This window comes from Pristiophorus japonicus, unplaced genomic scaffold (genome assembly GCF_044704955.1).
Source record: "Pristiophorus japonicus isolate sPriJap1 unplaced genomic scaffold, sPriJap1.hap1 HAP1_SCAFFOLD_943, whole genome shotgun sequence".
Lineage (NCBI taxonomy): Eukaryota > Metazoa > Chordata > Chondrichthyes > Pristiophoridae > Pristiophorus > Pristiophorus japonicus.
This window is the reverse complement of record NW_027254872.1, coordinates 98,958-122,222: the sequence shown is the minus strand read 5'-3', so window position 1 is coordinate 122,222 and position 23,265 is coordinate 98,958. Positions and strand designations below refer to the sequence as shown.

The 23,265-nt window shown below is 62.0% G+C and overlaps 1 protein-coding gene across 1 annotated transcript in view; it reads left to right on the top strand.

Annotated features, from left to right (window-relative positions):
• LOC139258363 (protein capicua homolog) overlaps positions 1 to 23,265 on the top strand; it is a gene marked incomplete at its 5' end in the record, with an annotated part of 31,158 nt that overhangs the window by 5,742 nt on the left and 2,151 nt on the right. The window contains 4 exons of the mRNA XM_070874736.1: positions 2,176 to 2,553; positions 15,789 to 16,336; positions 19,474 to 19,679; positions 21,373 to 21,524. Of these exons, the coding sequence (XP_070730837.1) occupies positions 2,176 to 2,553; positions 15,789 to 16,336; positions 19,474 to 19,679; positions 21,373 to 21,524 (1,284 nt within the window). The remainder of the gene's footprint in view (positions 1 to 2,175; positions 2,554 to 15,788; positions 16,337 to 19,473; positions 19,680 to 21,372; positions 21,525 to 23,265) is intronic.

Sequence of the window (23,265 nt, the reverse complement as noted above, 5' to 3'; positions counted from 1 at the left end):
GGGACGGTGGGGACACTGTACGGGGGGTCACTGGGCGGAGGGACGGTGGGGACACTGGGCGGAGGGACGGTGGGGACACTGTACGGGGAGTCACTGGGCGGAGGGGCGGTGGGGTCACTGTACGGGGAGGGACGGTGGGGTCACTACGGGGGGGGTCACTGGGCGGAGGGACGGTGGGGACACTGTACGGGGGGTCACTGGGCGGAGGGACGGTGGGGACACTGGGCGGAGGGACGGTGGGGACACTGTACGGGGAGTCACTGGGCGGAGGGGCGGTGGGGTCACTGTACGGGGAGGGACGGTGGGGTCACTACGGGGGGGGTCACTGGGCGGAGGGACGGTGGGGACACTGTACGGGGGGTCACTGGGCGGAGGGACGGTGGGGTCACTGTACGGGGAGTCACTGGGCGGAGGGACGGTGGGGTCACTGTACGGGAGGTCACTGGGCGGAGGGACGGTGGGGTCACTGTACGGGGAGGGACGGTGGGGTCCTGGGCGGAGGGACGGTGGGGTCACTGTACGGGGAGTCACTGGGCGGAGGGACGGTGGGGTCACTGTACGGGGAGTCACTGGGTGGAGGGACGGTGGGGTCACTGTACGGGGAGGTCACTGGGCGGAGGGACAGTGGGGACACTGTACGGGGGGGTCACTGGGCGGAGGGACGGTGGTCACTGTACGGGGGGTCACTGGGCGGAGGGACGGTGGGGTCACTGTACGGGGAGGTCACTGGGCGGAGGGACAGTGGGGACACTGTACGGGGGGTCACTGGGCGGAGGGACGGTGGGGTCACTGTACGGGGGGTCACTGGGCGGAGGGACGGTGGGGTCACTGTACGGGGGGGTCACTGGGCGGAGGGGCGGTGGGGTCACTGTACGGGGGGGTCACTGGGCGACGGGACGGTGATGTCACTGTACGGGGGGTCACTGGGCGGAGGGACGGTGGGGTCACTGTACGGGGGGGTCACTGGGCGACGGGACGGTGATGTCACTGTACGGCGGTCACTGGGCGACGGGACGGTGATGTCACTGTACGGGGGGTCACTGGGCGGAGGGACGGTGGGGTCACTGTACGGGGGGTCACTGGGCGGAGGGACGGTGGGGTCACTGTACGGGGGGTCACTGGGCGGAGGGACGGTGGGGTCACTGTACGGGGAGTCACTGGGCGGAGGGACGGTGGGGTCACTGTACGGGGCGTCACTGGGCGGAGGGACGGTGGGGTCACTGTACGGGGGGTCACTGGGCGGAGGGACGGTGGGGTCACTGTACAGGGGGTCACTGGGCGGAGGGACGGTGAGGTCACTGTACGGGGGGTCACTGGACGACGGGACGGTGATGTCACTGTACGGGGGGTCACTAGGCGACGGGACGGTGATGTCACTGTACGGGGGGTCACTGGGCGGAGGGATGGTGAGGTCACTGTACGGGGGGTCACTAGGCGACGGGACGGTGATGTCACTGTACGGGGGGTCACTAGGCGACGGGACGGTGATGTCACTGTACGGAGGGTCACTGGGCGACGGGACGGTGGGGTCACTGTACGGGGGGTCACTGGGCGGAGGGATGGTGAGGTCACTGTACGGGGGGTCACTGGGCGGAGGGACGGTGGGGTCACTGTACAGGGGGTCACTGGGCGGAGGGACAGTGGGGTCACTGTACGGGGGGTCACTGGGCGGAGGGATGGTGAGGTCACTGTACGGGGGGTCACTGGGCGACGGGACGGTGAGGTCACTGTACGGGGGGTCACTGGACGACGGGACGGTGATGTCACTGTACGGGGGGTCACTGGACGACGGGACGGTGATGTCACTGTACGGGGGGTCACTGGACGACGGGACGGTGATGTCACTGTACGGGGGGTCACTGGGCGGAGGGACGGTGTACGGGGGGTCACTGGGCGACGGGACGGTGAGGTCACTGTACGGGGGGTCACTGGACGACGGGACGGTGATGTCACTGTACGGGGGGTCACTGGACGACGGGACGGTGATGTCACTGTACGGGGGGTCACTGGACGACGGGACGGTGATGTCACTATACGGGGGGTCACTGGACGACGGGACGGTGATGTCACTGTACGGGGGGTCACTGGGCGACGGGACGGTGATGTCACTGTACGGGGGGGTGGGGTCACTCAGTCTGTGTTGTGTGCTAACTGCCCCTCTCTCCTCTCCCCCAGGTCAGACGCCGCTCCTGACTGCTGGACACGTGGGTACACCTCAGCGCTCCAGCTCTCAGCTCCCAGCCGCAGCCGCTGGACAGGTGATCACGGCCATCTACCCACCCTCTGCCGGTGTCGCCGCCACAACCCACAACCTGGTTTACACAGCCTCGCCCTCGCTGAGCTCTGCCACCACCACCCCTGTGCCGCCCGCCATCCTGCCCAAGGCTCCCAGTGCCCCCGTGTCGCAGGCTACGTCTGTGACCTCGGCCATGGCGGTGACCCCGGGGCTACAGCACGGAGCCGGGATCATGGCACCGGGGGCCCTGGCACAAGCGTCGGCCCAGGGGGCACTTTCAACACCCTACCACGGTGGGCTGGTGACAGCTGTGCAAGGTAGGATGGGAATGGGGGGCTATCACAGAGTGGTGGGGGTGTTCACCCCTCTCACACACGCACAGACTGAGGAGGGACATGGTAATCGCAGCACAGAAACACACCGTTCTCCCAACATGGCCGTCACTGACCGTTCTCTCACCCTCGCCCCTCACTGACCGTTCTCTCACCCTCGCCCGTCACTGACCGTTCATCCCACCCTCGCCCCTCACTGACCGTTCTCCCAACATGGCCGTCACTGACCGTTCTCCCACCCTCGCCCGTCACTGACCGTTCTCTCACCCTCGCCCGTCACTGACCGTTCATCCCACCCTCGCCCGTCACTGACCGTTCTCTCACCCTCGCCCCTCACTGACCGTTCTCCCACCCTCGCCCGTCACTGACCGTTCATCCCACCCTCGCCCCTCACTGACCGTTCTCCCACCCTCGCCCGTCACTGACCGTTCTCCCACCCTCGCCCGTCACTGCCCGTTCATCCCACCCTCGCCCCTCACTGACCGTTCTCCCAACATGGCCGTCACTGACCGTTCTCCCACCCTCGCCCGTCACTGACCGTTCTCCCACCCTCGCCCGTCACTGCCCGTTCATCCCACCCTCGCCCGTCACTGACCGTTCTCCCAACATGGCCGTCACTGACCGTTCTCCCACCCTCGCCCGTCACTGACCGTTCTCCCACCCTCGCCCGTCACTGACCGTTCATCCCACCCTCGCCCGTCACTGACCGTTCTCCCACCCTCGCCCGTCACTGACCGTTCATCCCAACCTCGCCCGTCACTGACCGTTCTCCCACCCTCGCCCGTCACTGACCGTTCTCCCACCCTCGCCCGTCACTGACCGTTCTCTCACCCTCGCCCGTCTCGCCCGTCACTGACCGTTCATCCCAACCTCGCCCGTCACTGACCGTTCTCCCACCCTCGCCCGTCTCGCCCGTCACTGACCGTTCTCCCACCCTCGCCCGTCACTGACCGTTCATCCCAACCTCGCCCGACACTGACCGTTCTCTCACCCTCGCCCGTCACTGACCGTTCATCCCAACCTCGCCCGTCACTGACCGTTCTCTCACCCTCGCCCGTCACTGACCGTTCATCCCACCCTCGCCCGTCACTGACCGTTCTCCCAACATGCCCGTCACTGACCGTTCTCCCAACATGGCCGTCACTGACCGTTCTCCCACCCTCGCCCGTCACTGACCGTTCTCCCACCCTCGCCCCTCACTGACCGTTCTCCCACCCTCGCCCGTCACTGACCGTTCTCCCTCCCTCGCCCCTCACTGACCGTTCTCCCACCCTCGCCCCTCACTGACCGTTCTCCCACCCTCGCCCCTCACTGACCGTTCTCCCACCCTCGCCCCTCACTGACCGTTCTCCCACCCTCGCCCGTCACTGACCGTTCATCCCACCCTCGCCCGTCACTGACCGTTCTCTCACCCTCGCCCCTCACTGACCGTTCTCCCACCCTCGCCCCTCACTGACCGTTCTCCCACCCTCGCCCGTCACTGACCGTTCTCCCACCCTCGCCCGTCACTGCCCGTTCTCCCACCCTCGCCCGTCACTGCCCATTCCCTCAGCTCACTGCCCCCCTCCCTCAGCCCTCCTGCCTCAGCTCACTGCCCCCCCCCCACTCAGATCACTGTCTCCCCCCCCCTGCCCCCCCCTGCTCACTCTCTTCCACACCCCCCTCCTGAGCTCACACTTCCCCCCCCTCAGCTCACTCTCTCCGCCCCCCTCCTCAGCTCACTGACCCCTCCCTCAGCCCCCCCCTCAGCTCACTGCCCCCCTCCTCAGCTTACTCTCTTCTCTCTTCCCCCACCCCCCTACTCAGCTCACTCTCTCCCCCCACCGCTCCCTCAGCTCACTCTCTCCGCCCCCCTCCTCAGCTCACTGACCCCTCCCTCAGCCCCCCCCTCAGCTCACTGCCCCCCTCCTCAGCTTACTCTCTTCTCTCTTCCCCCACCCCCCTACTCAGCTCACTCTCTCCCCCCACCGCTCCCTCAGCTCACTCTCTCCGCCCCCCCTCCTCAGCTCACTGTCCCCTCATGCACTCCCTCACGCAATCCCTCACGCACTCCCTCTCGCACTCATGCACTCCCTCTACACTGTTTCCTCACACACTCCCTCTACACTATCTCCTCACACACAGAACTAAAACCATCTATTTCCACCTCCGTAACATCGTCCGTCTCCGCCCTGCCTCAGCTCATCTGCTGCTGAAACCCTCATCCCTGCCTTTGTTACCTCCAGACTTGACTATTCCAACTCACTCCTGGCTGGCCTCCCACATTGTACCCGACGTAAACTAGAGGTGGTCCAAAACTCGGCAACTCGTGTCCTAACTCGCACCAAGTCCCGCTCACCCATCACCCCCTGTGCCCCGTGTCCTAACTCACACCCAGTCCCACTCACCCATCACCCCCTGTGCCCCGTGTCCTAACTTGCACCAAGTCCCACTCACCCATCATCCCCTGTGTCCCGTGTCCCAACTCGCACCAAGTCCCACTCACCCATCACCCCCTGTGCCCCATGTCCTAACTTGCACCAAGTCCCACTCACCCATCACCCCCTGTGCCCCGTGTCCTAACTCACACCCAGTCCCACTCACCCATCACCCCCTGTGCCCCGTGTCCTAACTCGCACCAAGTCCCACTCACCCATCACCCCCTGTGCCATGTGTCCTAACTCACACCAAGTCCCACTCACCCATCACCCCCTGTGCCATGTGTCCTAACTCGCACCAAGTCCCGCTCACCCATCACCCCCTGTGCCCCATGTCCTAACTTGCACCAAGTCCCACTCACCCATCACCCCCTGTGCCCCGTGTCCTAACTCACACCCAGTCCCACTCACCCATCACCCCCTGTGCCCCGTGTCCTAACTTGCACCAAGTCCCACTCACCCATCACCCCCTGTGCCCCGTGTCCTAACTCGCACCAAGTCCCGCTCACCCATCACCCCCTGTGCTCGCCGACCTACATTGGCTCCCGGTTAAGCAACGCCTCGATTTCAAAATTCTCATCCTTGTTTACAAATCCCTCCATGGCCCTCGCCCCTCCCTATCTCTGTAATCCCCTCCAGCCCCACAACCCCCCCGAGATGTCTGCACTCCTCTAACTCTGCCCTCCTGACCATCCCTGATTATAATCGCTCCACCATCGGTGGCCGTGCCTTCAGCTGCCTGGGCCCCAAGCTCTGGAACTCCCTCCCTAAACCTCTTCACCTCTCAATCCTCCTTTAAGATGCTCTTTGACCCAGCTTTTGGTCACCTGTCCAAATATCTCCTGATGTGGCTCGGTGTCAAATCTTGTCTGATTATCTCTCGGGACGTTTCACTGCGTAAAAAGGTGCTTTATCAGAGCATGTTGTTGACATGAACCAGTCTTGTTCCGAATGCTGGCTGTAACTCGGGGACGAGCTGAGTGTAAACTTGACAATCAAGGGCTTTTGTGGTCCCACGTACAGAATTGAATAATGACCAGGTAATGTGTTTTACCTATTGGTTGATGGGTAAGTGTTCGCACAGGACACCTGGGAGAACTCCCCTGCTCTTCCAAATAATGGCTGTGGGATCTTTTATACCCACCTGAGAGGGAGCTTTACTCTGTATCTAACCCGTGCTGTACTTGCCCTGGGAGTGTTTGATGGGACAGTATAGAGGGAGCTTTACTCTGCATCTAACCCCGTGCTGTACCTGCCCTGGGTGTATGTGATAGAACCACCAAACAGTAGTGGTAAGGTTGGGGACAGCATCGAACAAGAAATTAGGGATGCATGCAATAAGGGTACAGCAGTTATCATGGGTGACTTTAATCTACATATTGATTGGGCTAACCAAACTGGTAGCAATGCGGTGGAGGAGGATTTCCTGGAGTATATTAGGGATGGTTTTCTAGACCAATATGTCGAGGAACCAACTGGAGAGCTGGCCAACCTAGACTGGGTGATGTGTAATGAGAAGGGACTAATAGCAATCTTGTTGTGCGAGGCCCCTTGGGGAAGAGTGACCATAACATGGTAGAATTCTTTATTAAGACGGAGAGTGACACAGTTAATTCAGAGACTAGGGTCCTGAACTTAAGGAAAGGTAACTTCGATGGTTTGAGGCGTGAATTGGCGAGAATAGACTGGCAAATGATACTTAAAGGGTTGACGGTGGATAGGCAACGGCAAATATTTAAAGATCACATGGATGAACTTCAACAATTGTACATCCCTGTCTGAAGTAAAAAATAAAACGGGGAAGGTGACTCAATCGTGGCTAACAAGGGAAATTAAGGATAGTGTTAAATCCAAGGAAATTGGCCAGAAATTGGCCAGAAAAAGCAACTAACCTGAGGACTGGGAGAATTTTGTAATACAGCAGAGGAGGACAAAGGGTTTAATTAAGAGGGGGAAAATAGAGTACGAGAGGAAGCTTGCTGGGAACATAAAAACTAACTGCAAAAGCTTCTATAGATATGTGAAGAGAAAAAGATTAGTGAAGACAAACGTAGGTCCCTTGCAGTCAGATTCAGGTGAATTTATAATGGGGAACAAAGAAATGGCAGACCAATTGAACAAATATTTTGGTTCTGTCTTCACGAAGGAAGACACAAATAACCTTCCAAATGTACTAGGAGACAGTGGGTCTAGTGAGAAGGAGGAACTGAAGGATATTCTTATTAGTCAGGAAATTGTGTTAGGGAAATTGATGGGATTGAAGGCCGATAAATCCCCGGGGCCTGATAGTCTACATCCCAGAGTACTTAAGGAAGTGGCCCTAGAAATAGTGGATGCATTGGTGATCATTTTCCAACAGTCTATCGACTCTGGATCAGTTCCTATGGACTGGAGGGTAGCTAATGTAACACCACTTTTTAAAAAGGGAGGAAGAGAGAAAGCGGGTAATTATAGACCAGTTAGCCTGACATCAGTAGTGGGGAAAATGTTGGAATCAATTATTAAAGATGAAATAGCAGCACATTTGGAAAGCAGTGACAGGATCGGTCCAAGTCAGCATGGATTTATGAAAGGGAAATCATGCTTGACAAATCTTCTGGAATTTTTTGAGGATGTAACTTGTAGAGTGGACAAGGGAGAACCAGTGGATGTTGTGTATTTGGACTTTCAAAAGGCTTTTGACAAGGTCCCACACAAGAGATGGTGTGCAAAATCAAAGCACATGGTATTGGGGGTAATGTACTGACATGGATAGAGAACTGGTTGGCAGACAGGAAGCAGAGAGTCAGGATTAACGGGTCCTTATCAGAATGGCAGGCAGTGACTAGTGGAGTGCCGCAGGGCTCAGTGCTGGGACCCCAGCTCTTTCCAATATACATCAACGATTTAGATAAAGGAATTGAGTGTAATATCTCCAAGTTTGCAGATGACACTAAACTGGGTGGCGGTGTGAGTTGTGAGGAGGACACTAAGAGGCTGCAGGGTGACTTGGACAGGTTAGGTGAGTGGGCAAATGCATGGCAGATGCAGTATAATGTGGATAAATGTGAGATTATCCATTTTGGGGGCAAAAACACGAAGGCAGAATATTATCTGAATGGCGGCAGATTAGGAAAAGGGGAGGTGCAACGAGACCTAGGTATCATGGTACATCAGTCATTGAAAGTTGGCATATACGTACAGCAGGTGGTGAAAAAGGCAAATGGTATGTTGGCCTTCATCGCGAGGGGATTTGAGTATAGGAGCAGGGACGTCTTACTGCAGTTGTACAGGGCCTTAGTGAGGCCTCACCTGGAATATTGTGTTCAGTTTTGGTCTCCTAATCTGAGGAAGGATGTTCTTGCTATTGAGGGAGTGCAGCGAAGGTTCACCAGACTGATTCCCGGGATGGCAGGACTGACATATGAGGAGAGACTGGATCAACTGGGCCTTTATACACTGGAGTTTAGAAGGATGAGAGGGGATCTCATAGGAACGTATAAGATTCTGACGGGACTGGACAGGTTAGATGCGGGAAGAATGTTCCCAATGTTGGGGAAGTCCAGAACCAGGGGACACAGTCTAAGGATAAGGGGTAAGCCATTTAGGACCGAGACGAGGAGAAACTTCTTCACCCAGAGAGTTGTTAACCTGTGGAATTCCCTGCCGCAGAGAGTTGTTGATGCCAGTTCATTGGATATATTCAAGAGGGAGTTAGATATGGCCCTTACAGCTAAAGGGATCAAGGGGTATGGAGAGAAAGCAGGAAAGGGGTACTGAGGGAATGATCAGCCATGATCTTATTGAATGGTGGTGCAGGCTCGAAGGGCCGAATGGCTGACTCCTGCACCTATTTTCTATGTTTCTATGACAGTATCGAGGGAGCTTTACTCTGTATCTAACCCCGTGCTCCCTCAGTACTGCCCCTCCGACAGTGCAGCGCTCCCTCAGTACTGCCCCTCCGACAGTGCGACACTCCCTCAGCCCTGCCCCTCTGACAGTGCAGCGCTCCCTCAGTACTGCCCCTCCGACAGTGCAGCGCTCCCTCAGTACTGCCCCTCCGACAGTGCGACACTCCCTCAGCCCTGCCCCTCTGACAGTGCAGCGCTCCCTCAGTACTGCCCCTCCGACAGTGCAGCGCTCCCTCAGCACTGCCCCTCCGACAGTGCAGCGCTCCCTCAGCACTGCCCCTCCGACAGTGCAGCAGTCCCTCAGCGCTCCGACAGTGCAGCACTCCCTCAGTACTGCCCCTCCGACAGTGCGGCGTTCCCTCAGTTCTGCCCCTCCGACAGTGCAGCGCTCCCTCAGTTCTGCCCCTCCGACAGTGCAGCGCTCCCTCAGTTCTGCCCCTCCGACAGTGCAGCGCTCCCTCAGTTCTGCCCCTCCGACAGTGCGGCACTCCCTCAGCCCTGCCCCTCCGACAGTGCAGCGCTCCCTCAGTACTGCCCCTCCGACAGTGCAGTGCTCCCTCAGTTCTGCCCCTCCGACAGTGCAGCGCTCCCTCAGCACTGCCCCTCCGACAGTGCAGCACTCCCTCAGCACTCCGACAGTGCAGCACTCCCTCAGTACTGCCCCTCCGACAGTGCGGCGTTCCCTCAGTTCTGCCCCTCCGACAGTGCAGCGCTCCCTCAGTTCTGCCCCTCAGACAGTGCAGCGCTCCCTCAGTTCTGCCCCTCCGACAGTGCGGCACTCCCTCAGCCCTGCCCCTCCGACAGTGCAGCACTCCCTCAGTACTGCCCCTCCGACAGTGCGGCACTCCCTCAGTACTGCCCCTCAGACAGTGCGGCACTCCCTCAGTACTGCCCCTCCGACAGTGCGGCGCTCCCTCAGTTCTGCCCCTCCGACAGTGCGGCGCTCCCTCAGTACGGCCCCTCCGACAGTGCGGCGCTCCCTCAGTACGGCCCCTCCGACAGTGCAGCGCTCCCTCAGTACTGCTCCTCCGACAGTAATGGCGCTCCCTCAGTTCTGCCCCTCCGACAGTGCAGCGCTCCCTCAGTTCTGCCCCTCAGACAGTGCAGCGCTCCCTCAGTTCTGCCCCTCCGACAGTGCGGCACTCCCTCAGCCCTGCCCCTCCGACAGTGCGGCACTCCCTCAGTACTGCCCCTCCAACAGTGCGGCGTTCCCTCAGTTCTGCCCCTCCGACAGTGCAGCACTCCCTCAGTACTGCCCCTCAGACAGTGCGGCGCTCCCTCAGTACGGCCCCTCCGACAGTGCGGCGCTCCCTCAGTTCTGCACCTCCGACAGTGCGGCGCTCCCTCAGTTCTGCCCCTCCGACAGTGCGGCGCTCCCTCAGTACGGCCCCTCAGTACTGCAGATGGAGTGTCGGCCTGGATTATGTGCTCAAATCTCTGGAGTGAGACTTGAACCCATGACCTTCTGACCCAGAGGCGACAGAATGCGACCCACTCAGTGACAGCTGACTCATATGTGCCAAAGCCCTTCGCATGTGGGGGAGGGTGAGGGGGGCGAGGCCGCGAGGGAGGGTGAGTGAGGCTGCGGGGGGGGGGGGGGCGGGACGAGGCTGTGAGGGGAGGGAGGGCGAGGCTGCGAGGGAGGGAGGGTGAGGCTGCGAGGGAAGGAGGGCGTGGCTGCGAGGGAGGGAGGGTGAGTGAGGCTGCGAGGGGAGGGAGGGCGTGGCTGCGAGGGAGGGAGGGTGAGGCTGCGAGGGAAGGAGGGCGAGTGAGTCTCCGGGGGGGTGCGTGGCTGCGAGGGCGGGTGAGTGAGGCTGTGAGGGGAGAAAGGGCAAAGCTGCGAGGGAGGGAGGGTGAGGCTGCAAGGGAGGGAGAGGGAGTGAGGCTGCGAGGGAAGGAGGGTGAGGCTGCGAGGGAGGGAGAGGGAGTGAGGCTGCGAGGGAGGGAGGGTGAGGCTGCGAGGGAGGGAGAGGGAGTGAGGCTGCGAGGGAGGGCGAGGCTGAAAGGGAGGGTGAGGGAGGCCGCGAGGGAGGACGTGGCTGCGAGGGAGGGTGAGGCTGCGAGGGAGGGTGAGGGAGGCTGCGAGGGAGGGTGAGCGAGGGCAAGGCTGCGAGGGAGGGAGAGTGAGGCTGCGAGGGAGGGAGAGGGAGTGAGGCTGCGAGGGAGGGCGAGGCTGAAAGGGAGGGTGAGGGAGGCTGCGAGGGAGGACGTGGCTGCGAGGGAGGGTGAGGCTGCGAGGGAGGGTGAGGGAGGCTGCGAGGGAGGGTGAGCGAGGGTGAGGCTGCGAGGGAGGGCGAGCGAGGGTGAGGCTGCGAGGGAGGGTGAGGCTGCGAGGGAGGGTGAGGGAGGCTGCGAGGAAGGGTGAGCGAGGGCAAGGCTGCGAGGGAGGATGAGGCTGTGAGGGAGGGTGAGGCTGCGAGGGAGGGTGAGGGAGGCTGCGAGGGAGGGTGAGCGAGGGCAAGGCTGCGAGGGAGGGAGGGTGAGGCTGCGAGGGAGGGAGAGGGAGTGAGTCTGCGAGAGAGGGCGAGGCTGAAAGGGAGGGTGAGGGAGGCTGCGAGGGAGGACGTGGCTGCGAGGGAGGGTGAGGCTGAAAGGGAGGGTGAGGGAGGCTGCGAGGGAGGGTGAGGCTGCGAGGGAGGGTGAGGGAGGCTGCGAAGAAGGGTGAGCGAGGGCAAGGCTGCGAGGGAGGATGAGGCTGCGAGGGAGGGCGAGTGAGGCTGCGAGGGAGGGAGGGCGAGGCGACCTGATGGACAGTTTGGGTTTGATGGTTGGTGGGCGTTGAGAAGACACCCGAGGGGAGGCGAGAATCAGAACACAATGTCGCTGAGAATCATGTCACCTAACTGTGGATGGTCTGTTGAGTGTGGAGAAGGATTATTTTGCAGCTCACACTGTGTACAGCTGGGCTTATAATCATACGTGGAGGAGCGACAGGACTATCTGATAGCACTTGTCGTCGTGACAATAGTCCCTTCCAACCCACACACTGCGTTCCTCATTGTGGAGGCAGCCCACAAAAGCACGTCAAATTGTGAGGGGTGGGGGTTTAGCTGCCAAGGCGCGCTGTTTTTGCAGTGCGCCGATATCCTGCATGCTTGGAGTTAACCTGATTAAAGAATCAGGCCTTGTAAGTAGGCCGCCGTTGCTGTGGCAACAGTTGGCCACTTGGGGTCCTAGCTGTCTGTAAATAGTGGCTGTGTGTGGAACTCGGTGGGTGGGTTGAAAGAATTCGGTGTGATTTCAAGTTGCGGTGTGTCGAAGCGTGTCTTGCAACAAGAGCTTGCTGTAATCTTTCAGTGAATGGGGACTTGTTGGCCAGTCCTGTACAATGCAGGCTGGGACTTGATTATTGGCCAAGGATGCAAAATGTCTGGGGCTCGGGTGTACATAAGAACATAAGAAATAGGAGCAGGAGAAGGCCATACGGCCCCTCGAGCCTGTTCTGCCATTCAATAAGATCATGGCTGAGCCGATCATGGACTCAGGTCCACTTCCCTGCCTGCTCCCCATAATCCCTTATTCACTTATTGGTTAAGAAACTGTCAATTTCTGTCTTAAATATATTCAATGGCCCAGCCTCCACAGCTCTCTGAGGCAGCGAATTCCACAGATTTACAACCCCCTGAGAGAAGAAATTCCCCCTCATCTCAGTTTTAAATGGGCGGTCCCTTATTCTAAGACCATGCCCCCTAGTTCTAGTCTCCCCCATCAGTGGAAACATCCTCTCTGCATCCACCTTGTCGAGCCCCCTCATTATCTTATACGTTTCGATAAGATCACCTCTCGTTCTTCTGAATTCCAATGAGTAGAGGCCCAACCTACTCAACCTTTCCTCATAAGTCAACCTCCTCATCTCCGGAATCAACCGAGTGAACCTTCTCTGAACTGCCTCCAAAGCAAGTATATCCTTTCGTAAATATGGAAACCAAAACTGCACGCAGTACTCCAGGTGTGGCCTCACCAATACCCTGTATAACTGGAGCAAGGCTTCCCTGCTTTTATACTGCATCCCCCTTGCAATAAAGACCAAGATACCATTGGCCTTCCTGATCACTTGCTGTACCTGCATACTAACCTTTTGTGTTTCCTGCACAAGTCCCCCCAGGTCCCGCTGTACTGCCGCACTTTGCAATCTTTCTCCATTTAAATCACAACTTGCTCTTTGATTGTTTCTGCCAAAGTGCCTGAGCTCACACTTTCCCACATTATACTCCATCTGACAAATGTTTCCCCTCACTGAGCCTGTCTCTGTCCTTTTGCAGGTTTTTTGTGTCCTCCTCACACATTGCTTTTCCTCCCATCTTTGTATGCCATTATATGTCAATGAATCCACTCCGAATCTTCTGAATGCCCTCACATCTGCTCAGCTTTCTCCATTGCAGATTCCTATATCCGTATTTAGAAATGGAAATGGTCTGTGGGTGGGTGCAACTACCCTGACACATTCACACAGGCACTTTCCATTGGAAATTCAACATCGCAGAATCTAGCAACACAACAAGGGGCCACTCGACGTAACACGGCTGTGCTGGCTCTTAGACAGAGCTATCCAATCAGTCCCAAACCCCACACCCCAATCCCACCCCATCCCGATCCCACCCCACCCCATCCCATCCCACCCCACCCCATCCCATCCCACCCCGATCCCACCCCATCCCATCCCACCCCACCCCATCCCATCCCACCCCGATCCCATCCCATCCCATCCCACCCCACCCCATCCCATCCCACCCCGATCCCATCCCACCCCACCCAATCCCATCCCATCCCACCCCACCCCATCCCATCCCACCCCGATCCCATCCCACCCCACCCCATCCCATCCCACCCCGATCCCATCCCATCCCACCCCACCCCATCCCATCCCACCCCGATCCCATCCCATCCCACCCCACCCCATCCCATCCCACCCCGATCCCATCCCATCCCATCCCATCCCACCCCATCCCGTCTCACCACACCCCACCCCGCCCCCTGCTCATTTCCCAGAGCCCTGCAATTTATTCCGCTTCAAGTATTTTTCCAATTACCTTTTGAAATCTGCTCTTATTATTATTGGGTCTGCTTCCCCCGTCCTGTTAGGCAGTAAAATAAATCTGCTCCTCTCCCTGTTCCTGATCCTGTTCCCGATCCTGTTCCCGCTGATGGTCAATCTGCACCCTCTGCTCACCGACCCTCCTACCACTGCAAACACTTTCTGATTTACTCTATCAAAACCCTTCATGATTTTGAACACCTCGATTAAATCTCCCCTTCACCGACTCTGCTCTAAAAGTAAAAGACTTGGATTGATATAGCACCTTTCACCACCACTGGATGTCTCAGAGCGCTTTACAACCAGTGAAATACTTTCGGAGTGTGGTCACTGTTGTAATGTGGGAAACGCAGCAGCCAGTGTGTGCACAGCAAGCTCCCACACACAGCAATGTGATACTGACCAGATAATCTGTTTCAGTGATGTTGATTGAGAGATAAATATTGGCCCAGGACACCGGGGAAAACTCCCCCGCTCTTTTTCGAAATAGTGTGATGGGATCTTTTACATCCACCCGAGAGGGCAGGCAGGGCCTTGGTTTAATGTCTCATCCGAAAGACGGCCCCTCCGACAGTGCGGTGATCCCTCAGTACTGTCCCTCCGACAGTGCAGCACTCCCTCAGTACTGCCCCTCCGACAGTACAGCACCCCCTCAGCACTGCCCCTCCGACAGTGCGGCACTCCCTCAGTACTGCCCCTCCGACAGTGCGGCACTCCCTCAGTACTGCCCCTCCGACAGTGCGGCACTCCCTCAGTACTGCCACTCCGACAGTGCGGCACTCAGTCAACCCTGCACTGGAGTGTCAGCCTACATTTATGTGCTCAAGCCCCTGGAGTGGGACTTGAACCCACAATCTTCTGACTCAGAGGCGAGGGTGCTGCCCACTGAGCCACGGCTGACACTAAGGAGAACAGTTCCAGCTTCTCCAGTCTCTCATCATCAGAGGCAGTCCCCCGCAATCTTAAAATGAGTCCTTCAGTGGCTGAACAGTCCAATACGGGAACCACAGTCCCTGTCACAGGTGGGACAGACAGTCGCTGAGGGAAGGGGAGGGTGGGACAGGTTTGCCGCACGCTCCTTCCACTGCCTGCGCTTGGTTTCTGCACGCTCTCGGCGACGAGACTCGAGGTGCTCAGCGCCCTCCCAGATGCACTTCCTCCACTTCGGGCGGACTGGTCTTTGGCCAGGGACTCCCAGGTGTCGGTGGGGATGTTGCACTTTATCAGGGAGGCTTTGAGGGTGTCCCTGTAACGTTTCCTCTGCCCACCTTTGGCTCGTTTGCCCTGAAGGAGTTCCGAGTAGAGCGCTTGCTTTGGGAGTCTCGTGTCAGGCATGCGGACAATGTGGCCCTGCCCAGCGGAGCTGGTCAAGTGTGGTCAGTGCTTCAATGCTGGGGATGTTGGCCTGGTCGAGGACACTAATGTTGGTGCGCCTGTCCTCCCAGGGGATTTGTAGGATCTTGCGGAGACATCGTTGGTGGTATTTCTCCAGCGACTTGAGGTGTCTACTGTACATGGTCCATGTCTCTGAGCCACACAGGAGGGCGGGTATTACTACAGCCCTGTAAACCATGAGCTTGGTGGTAGGTTTGAGGGCCTGGTCTTCGAACACTCTCTTCCTCAGGCGGCCGAAGGCTGCACTGACGCACTGGAGGCGGTGTTGGATCTCCTCGTCAATGTCTGCCGTTGTTGATAGGAGGCTCCCGAGGTCTGGGAAATGGTCCACGTTGTCCAGGGCCGCGCCGTGGATTTTGATGATCGCAGGTCGCTGCGGGGGGGTGGGGGGTGAGGGAGGTGGGTAGCTGATGAGCATTGAGTTGCAGCCTGTCGTACAGCCGGACGGAAATGCCCGACTCTAACGCTCACTTTGGCCCGCAGGAAACCTGCCGTTCAGCCTGAGGCCTGCACGGCCCTTACAGAAGCAGCAGCAGCCAGCGAAAACCAAAGCACCTGTTCCGAACATTCCCTCCGGCCCGTACGACACCCCGCCCTCCAGCTGGGGCGGGGGCAAACCGCAGGTTCCAGGCGGTGCAGCACCGGAGCGAGGGGAGGGGCGGCCGGAGACGCCGCACAAGCCAGCGGCGGAGGAGCTGCCCCCTCGGGACCCCGGCCCCCAGCGGCCCCCGGAGGACAGAACGACGCAGGACGCCTGGCAGCACCAGGCGGCAGGGCCACTGGCCCCGGCACCAGAGGAGGGGGCCGAATCGTGCGAGGCGGGCCCCCCGCACACATCCCCCCCGAAGCCGGGGGTCCCCCCCGCGGAGGACAAGGTCTCACACCACGCCTGCGCCCAGGCCGGGCCCTCGGGAGAGGACAGGACGGCCTGGGACTCAGCCCCGGGGGTCACGCCCAGGGGCGCAGGGAGCCCCGACGGCTACACCTCAAAGTCGACCAACACGGAGATCACGTTCAAGAAGGAGCCCGGGGTAAGAACTCGGACAATGGGCCGAGAACAGAGTGAGGGAGAACGGTGGTCAGGGGTTGGTCGTGGGAACAGTGTGGGTCAGGGGTCAATGGGGACAGTGTGGGTCAGGGGTCAATGGGGACAGTGTGGGTCAGGGGTCAATGGGGACAGTGGGGGTCAGGGGTCAATGGGGACAGTGTGGGTCAGGGGTCAATGGGGACAGTGGGGGTCAGGGGTCAATGGGGACAGTGGGGGTCGGGGGTCGATGGGGACAGTGGGGGTCAGGGGACGATGGGGACAGTGTGGGTCGGAGGTCGATGGGGACAGTGGAGGTCGGGGGTCGATGGGGACAGTGTGGGTCAGGGGGTCAATGGGGACAGTGTGGGTCGGGGGTCGATGGGAACAGTGGAGGTCGGGGGTCGATGGGGACAGTGGGGGTCGGAGGTCGATGGGGACAGTGGGGGTCGATGGGGACAGTGGGGGTCGAGGGTCGATGGGGACAGTGGGGGTCGATGGGGACAGTGGGGGTCGGGGGTCGAAGGGGACAGTGGGGGTCGGGGGTCGCTGGGGACAGTGGGGGTCGATGGGGACAGTGGGGGCCGGGGGTCGATGGGGACAGTGGGGGTCGGGGGTCGATGGGGACAGTGGGGGTCGGGGGTCGATGGGGACAGTGGGGGTCGGGGGTCGATGGGGACAGTGGGGGTCGGGGGTCGATGGGGACAGTGGGGGTCGGGGATCGATGGGGACAGTGGGGGTCGGGGGTCGATGGGGACAGTGGGGGTCGGAGGTCGATGGGGACAGTGGGGGTCGGGGGTCGATGGGGACAGTGGGGGTCGGGGGTCGATGGGGACAGTGGGGGTCGGGGGTCGTTGGGGACAGTGGGGGTCGATGGGGACCGTGGGGGTTGGAGGTCGATGGGGACAGTGGGGGTCGGGGGTCGATGGGGACAGTGGGGGTCGGGGGTCGATGGGGACAGTGGGGGTCGGGGGTCGATGGGGACAGTGGGGGTCGGGGGTCGATGGGGACAGTGGGGGTCGATGGGGACAGTGGGGACGGGGGTCGATGGGGACAGTGGGGGTCGGGGGACAGTGGGGGTCGGTGGACCTCGGGGGTCGATGGGGACAGTGGGGGTCGGAGGTCGATGGGGAGAGCGGTGGCCAGGGTCGGGGGTCGATGGGGACTGTGGGGGTCGGGGGTCGATGGGGACAGTGTGGATTGATGACAGTGTGGGTCGGGGGTCGAAGGGGACAGTGGGGGTCGGAGGTCGATGGGGACAGTGTGGATTGATGACAGTGTGGGTCGGGGGTCGAAGAGGACAGTGGGGGTCGGAGGTCGATGGGGACAGTGTGGATTGATGACAGTGTGGGTCGGGGGTCGAAGAGGACAGTGGGGGTCGGGGTCGATGGGGACAGTGGGGGTCGGAGGTCGATGGGGACAGTGTGGGTCGGGGGTCGAAGGGGACAGTGGGGGTCGGAGGTCGATGGGGACAGTAGGGGTCGGGGGTCGATGGGGACAGTGGGGGTAGGAGGTCGATGGGGACAGTGGGGGTCGGGGGTCGATGGGGACAGTGGGGGTCGGGGTCGATGGGGACAGTGGGGGTCGGAGGTCGATGGGGACAGTGGGGGTCGGGGGTCGATGGGGACAGTGGGGGTCGGTGGACCGTGGGGGTTGGGGGTCGATGGGGACAGTGGGGGTCGGGGGTCGATGTGGACAGTGTGGATTGAGGACAGTGTGGGTCGGGGGTCGAAGGGGACAGTGGGGGTCGGGGGTCGATGGGGACAGTGGGGGTCGGGGGTCGATGGGGACAGTGTGGATTGAGGACAGTGGGGGTCGAAGGGGACAGTGGGGGTCGGGGGTCGATGGGGACAGTGGGGGTCGGTTGACCGTGGGGGTTGGGGGTCGATGGGGACAGTGTGGATTGATGACAGTGTGGGTCGGGGGTCGAAGAGGACAGTGGGGGTCGGGGTCGATGGGGACAGTGGGGGTCGGAGGTCGATGGGGACAGTGTGGGTCGGGGGTCGAAGGGGACAGTGGGGGTCGGGGGTCGATGGGGACAGTGGGGGTCGGGGTCGATGGGGACAGTGGGGGTCGGGGTCGATGGGGACAGTGGGGGTAGGAGGTCGATGGGGCAGTGGGGGTCGGGGGTCGATGGGGACAGTGGGGGTCGGGGTCGATGGGGACAGTGGGGGTCGGAGGTCGATGGGGACAGTGGGGGTCGGGGGTCGATGGGGACAGTGGGGGTCGGTGGACCGTGGGGGTTGGGGGTCGATGGGGACAGTGGGGGTCGGGGGTCGATGTGGACAGTGTGGATTGAGGACAGTGTGGGTCGGGGGTCGAAGGGGACAGTGGGGGTCGGGGGTCGATGGGGACAGTGGGGGTCGATGGGGACAGTGTGGATTGAGGACAGTGTGGGTCGGGGGTCGAAGGGGACAGTGGGGGTCGGGGGTCGATGGGGACAGTGGGGGTCGGTTGACCGTGGGGGTTGGGGGTCGATGGGGACAGTGTGGATTGAGGACAGTGTGGGTCGGGGGTCGAAGGGGACAGTGGGGGTCGGGGGTCGATGGGGACAGTGTGGATTGAGGACAGTGTGGGTCGGGGGTCGAAGGGGACAGTGGGGGTCGGGGGTCGATGGGGACAGTGGGGGTCGGTGGACCGTGGGGGTTGGGGGTCGATGGGGACAGTGGGGGTCGGGGGTCGATGTGGACAGTGTGGATTGAGGACAGTGTGGGTCGGGGGTCGAAGGGGACAGTGGGGGTCGGGGGTCGATGGGGACAGTGGGGGTCGATGGGGACAGTGTGGATTGAGGACAGTGTGGGTCGGGGGTCGAAGGGGACAGTGGGGGTCGGGGGTCGATGGGGACAGTGGGGGTCGGTTGACCGTGGGGGTTGGGGGTCGATGGGGACAGTGTGGATTGAGGACAGTGTGGGTCGGGGGTCGAAGGGGACAGTGGGGGTCGGGGGTCGATGGGGACAGTGTGGATTGAGGACAGTGTGGGTCGGGGGTCGAAGGGGACAGTGGGGGTCGGGGGTCGATGGGGACAGTGGGGGTCGGAGGTCGATGGGGAGAGCGGGGGCCAGGGGTCGATCGTGCCGGCCGCACTCCCCCGCTGCTGTGGGCCCCGCGGTGCAGGGACATTGAACCCCTCTCTCTGCTCCGCAGGGCAAGTACGCTGCATGCACGGAATGGCGTGGCCCTCTCTTGGACAATCGGCCGGAAGCTCCGAGCACGTCGCAGCCTACAGCCTCCACCTGTGACCCCACCAAACCCTCGGCCAGCTCCTCCGACACGGCGGACAAGAAGGACCCGCCCAAGAAGGTGAAAGTGAGACCGCCGCCATTGAAAAAAACCTTCGACTCTGTGGACAAGTGAGTGTGAGCGAGGGGTCAGTCAGGGGTTAACGGGGTCGGTGAGGGGTCAGTCGGCTTGATGGGAGTGACGGGGTCAGTGAGGGGTCAATGGGGGGTCGTTGAGGGGTTAATGGGGGTCATGAGGGTTTAACGGGGTCAGTTGGGTTAACGGGGTCGTGAGGGATTAACTGGTTCAGTGAGGGGTTAATGGGGTCAATGTGGGGTTGGTGAGGGTTTAAAGGAGGTCGGTGAGAGGTTAACGGGTCGTTGCTGGGTTAACGGGGTCAGTGATGGTTTAACTGGGGTCGGTGATTGGTTAACGGGGGTCGTGAGCGGTTAACGGGGTCAGTGAGGTGTTAACGGGGTCAATGGGGGGGTCGGTGAGGGGTTAACGGAGGTCGGTGAGAGGTTAACGGGGTCGGTGCAGGGTTAACGAGGCCGGTGAGGGGTTAACTGGGGTCGATGAGGGGTTCACTGGGGTCGGTGAGGGGTTAACAGCGGTCGTGAGGAGTTAACGGAGGTCACTGAGAGGTTAATGGGGTCGGTGCGGGATTCACGGGGTCGGTGAGAGGTTAACTGGGTCAATGGGGGGTTAACGAGGTCGGTGAGGGGATAGCGAGTTGATGGGTTAATTTGACCCTGAAATGAGTTCCCGGCCACATATCCCGCAGCATAACAAAAACCGTCTATTTCCACCTCCGTAACATCGTCCGTCTCCACCCTGCCTCAGCTCATCTGCTGCTGAAACCCTCATCCCTGCCTTTGTTACCTCCAGACTTGACTATTCCAACTCACTCCTGGCTGGCCACCCACATTCTACCCGACATAAACTACCGGTGATCCAAAACTCGACTGCCCGTTGTCCTAACTCACACCAAGTCCCACTCACCCATCACCCCCTGTGCCCTGTGTCCTAACTCGCACCCAGTCCCACTCACCCATCACCCCCTGTGCCCCGTGTCCTAACTCTCACCAAGTCCCACTCACCCATCACCCCCTGTGCCCTGTGTCCTAACTCGCACCCAGTCCCACTCACCCATCACCCCCTGTGCCCCGTGTCCTAACTCTCACCAAGTCCCACTCACCCATCACCCCCTGTGCCCTGTGTCCTAACTCGCACCAAGTCCCACTCACCCATCACCCCCTGTGCCCCGTGTCCTAACTCGCACCAAGTCCCACTCACCCATCACCCCCTGTGCTCACTGACCTACATTGGCTCCCGGTTAAGCAACGCTTCAATTTTTAAATTCTCATCCTTGTTTACAAATCCCTCCATGTCCCTCGCCCCTCCCTATCTCTGTAATCCCCTCCAGCCCCACAACCCCCCGAGATGTCTGCACTCCTCTAACTCTGCCCTCCTGACCATCCCTGATTATAATCGCTCCACCATCGGTGGCCGTGCCTTCAGCTGCCTGGGCCCCAAGCTCTGGAACTCCCTCCCTCAACCTCTCCGCCTCTCTACCTCTCTCTCCTTTACGTCACTGCTTAATATCTCCCTCTTTGACCCAGCATTTTGTCATCTGCCCCAATATCTCTGTGTGGCTGTGTCAGCTTTTGTTGATAACATGCCTGTGAAGGGCCTCGGGATGTTTGACTGTGGTAAAGGAGATATATAAAGGCAAGTAGTTATTGGACAGTGAGAAGCTGCGGGTTCAGGAGTCATTCTGAACTCTCTCCCTCCCTCACTCTCTGTCTCTCCCCCTGTCCCCAGGGTCCTGTCGGAGGTGGATTTTGAGGAGCGATTTGCTGAGCTGCCAGAGTTCCGGCCGGAGGAAGTTCTTCCCTCCCCCACGTTACAGGCCCTCACCACGTCGCCCAGAGCCATCCTCAGCAGCTACAGGAAGAAACGCAAGAACTCGACAGGTGAGTCTCGGGCCCCTCCCCATCCCTGGAACCACTTCCCTCCCCCCAGGGCCATCCCCAGCCCCCGGGCCCCCTCCCCTCCCCCCGGGCCCACTCCCCTCCCCCCGGGGCCATCCCCAGCCCCCGGGCCCACTCCCCTCCCCCCGGGCCCACTCCCCTCCCCCCCGGCCCCCTCCCCTCCCCCCGGGCCCACTCCCCTCCCCCCGGGGCCATCCCCAGCCCCCGGGCCCACTCCAATCCCCCCCGGCCCCCTCCCCTCCCCCCGGGCCCACTCCCCTCCCCCCGGGGCCATCCCCAGCCCCCAGGCCCACTCCCCTCCCCCCCGGCCCCCTCCCCTCCCCCCGGGCCCACTCCCCTCCCCCCGGGGCCATCCCCAGCCCCCGGGCCCACTCCCCTCCCCCCGGGCCCACTCCCCTCACCCCCGGCCCCCTCCCCTCCCCCCGGGCCCACTCCCCTCCCCCCGGGGCCATCCCCAGCCCCCGGGCCCACTCCCCTCCCCCCGGGCCCACTCCCCTCCCCCCCCCGGCCCCCTCCCCTCCCCCCGGGCCCACTCCCCTCCCCCCAGGGCCATCCCCAGACCCCGGGCCCACTCCCCTCCCCCCGGGCCCACTCCTCTCCCCCCGGGCCCACTCCCCTCCACCCGGGCCCACTCCTCTCCCCCCGGGCCCACTCCCCTCCCCCCGGGGCTATCCCCAGCCCCCGGGCCCCCTCCCCTCCCCCCGGGCCCCCTCCCCTCCCCACGGGCCTCCTCCCCTCCCCCCGGGACCACTCCCCCTCCCCCCGGGCCCACTCCCCTCCCCCCGGGACCACTCCTCTCCCCCCGGGCCCACTCCCCTCCCCCCGGGGCTATCCCCAGCCCCCGGGCCCACTCACCTCCCCCCGGGCCCCCTCCCCTCCCCCCGGGCCCCCTCCCCTCCCCCCGGGCCCTCTCCCCTCCCCCCGGGACCACTCCCCCTCCCCCCGGGCCCACTCCCCTCCTCCCCAGGCCCACTCCCCTCCCCCCGGACCCCCTCCCCACCCCCCGGGCCCACTCCCCTCCCCCCGGACCCCCTCCCCCCGGGACCACTCCCCTCCCCCGGGACCCCCTCCCCCTCCCCCCGGGACCACTCCCCTCCCCCCGGGACCACTCCCCTCCCCCCGGACCCCCTCCTCCTCCCCCCAGACCCCCTCCCCTCCCCCTCCCCCCGGACCCCCTCCCCACCCTCCGGGCCCACTCCCCTCCCCCCGGACCCCCTCCCCCTCCCCCCGGGACCACTCCCCTCCCCCCGGGACCACTCCCCTCCCCCGGACCCCCTCCTCCTCCCCCCAGACCCCCTCCCCTCCCCCCGGACCCCCTCCCTCTCCCCCCGGGACCACTCTCCCCCCCCGGACCCCCTCCCCCCGGGACCCCTCCCCTCCCCCCCTCCCCTCCCCCCGGACCCACTCCCCTCCCCCCGGACCCCCTCCCCCCAGACCCCCTCCCCTCCCCCCCGGACCCCCTCCCCCTCCCCCCGGGACCACTCTCCTCCCCCCGGACCCCCTCCCCCCGGGACCACTCCCCTCCCCCCCTCCCCTCCCCCCGGACCCACTCCCCTCCCCCCGGACCCCCTCCCCCCGGGACCACTCCCCTCCCCCCGGACCCCCTCCCCTCCCCCCGGGACCACTCCCCTCCCCCCGGGACCACTCCCCTCCCCCCGGACCCCCTCCCCTCCCCCCGGGACCACTCCCCTCCCCCCAGGGCCATCCCCAGCCCCCGGGGCTC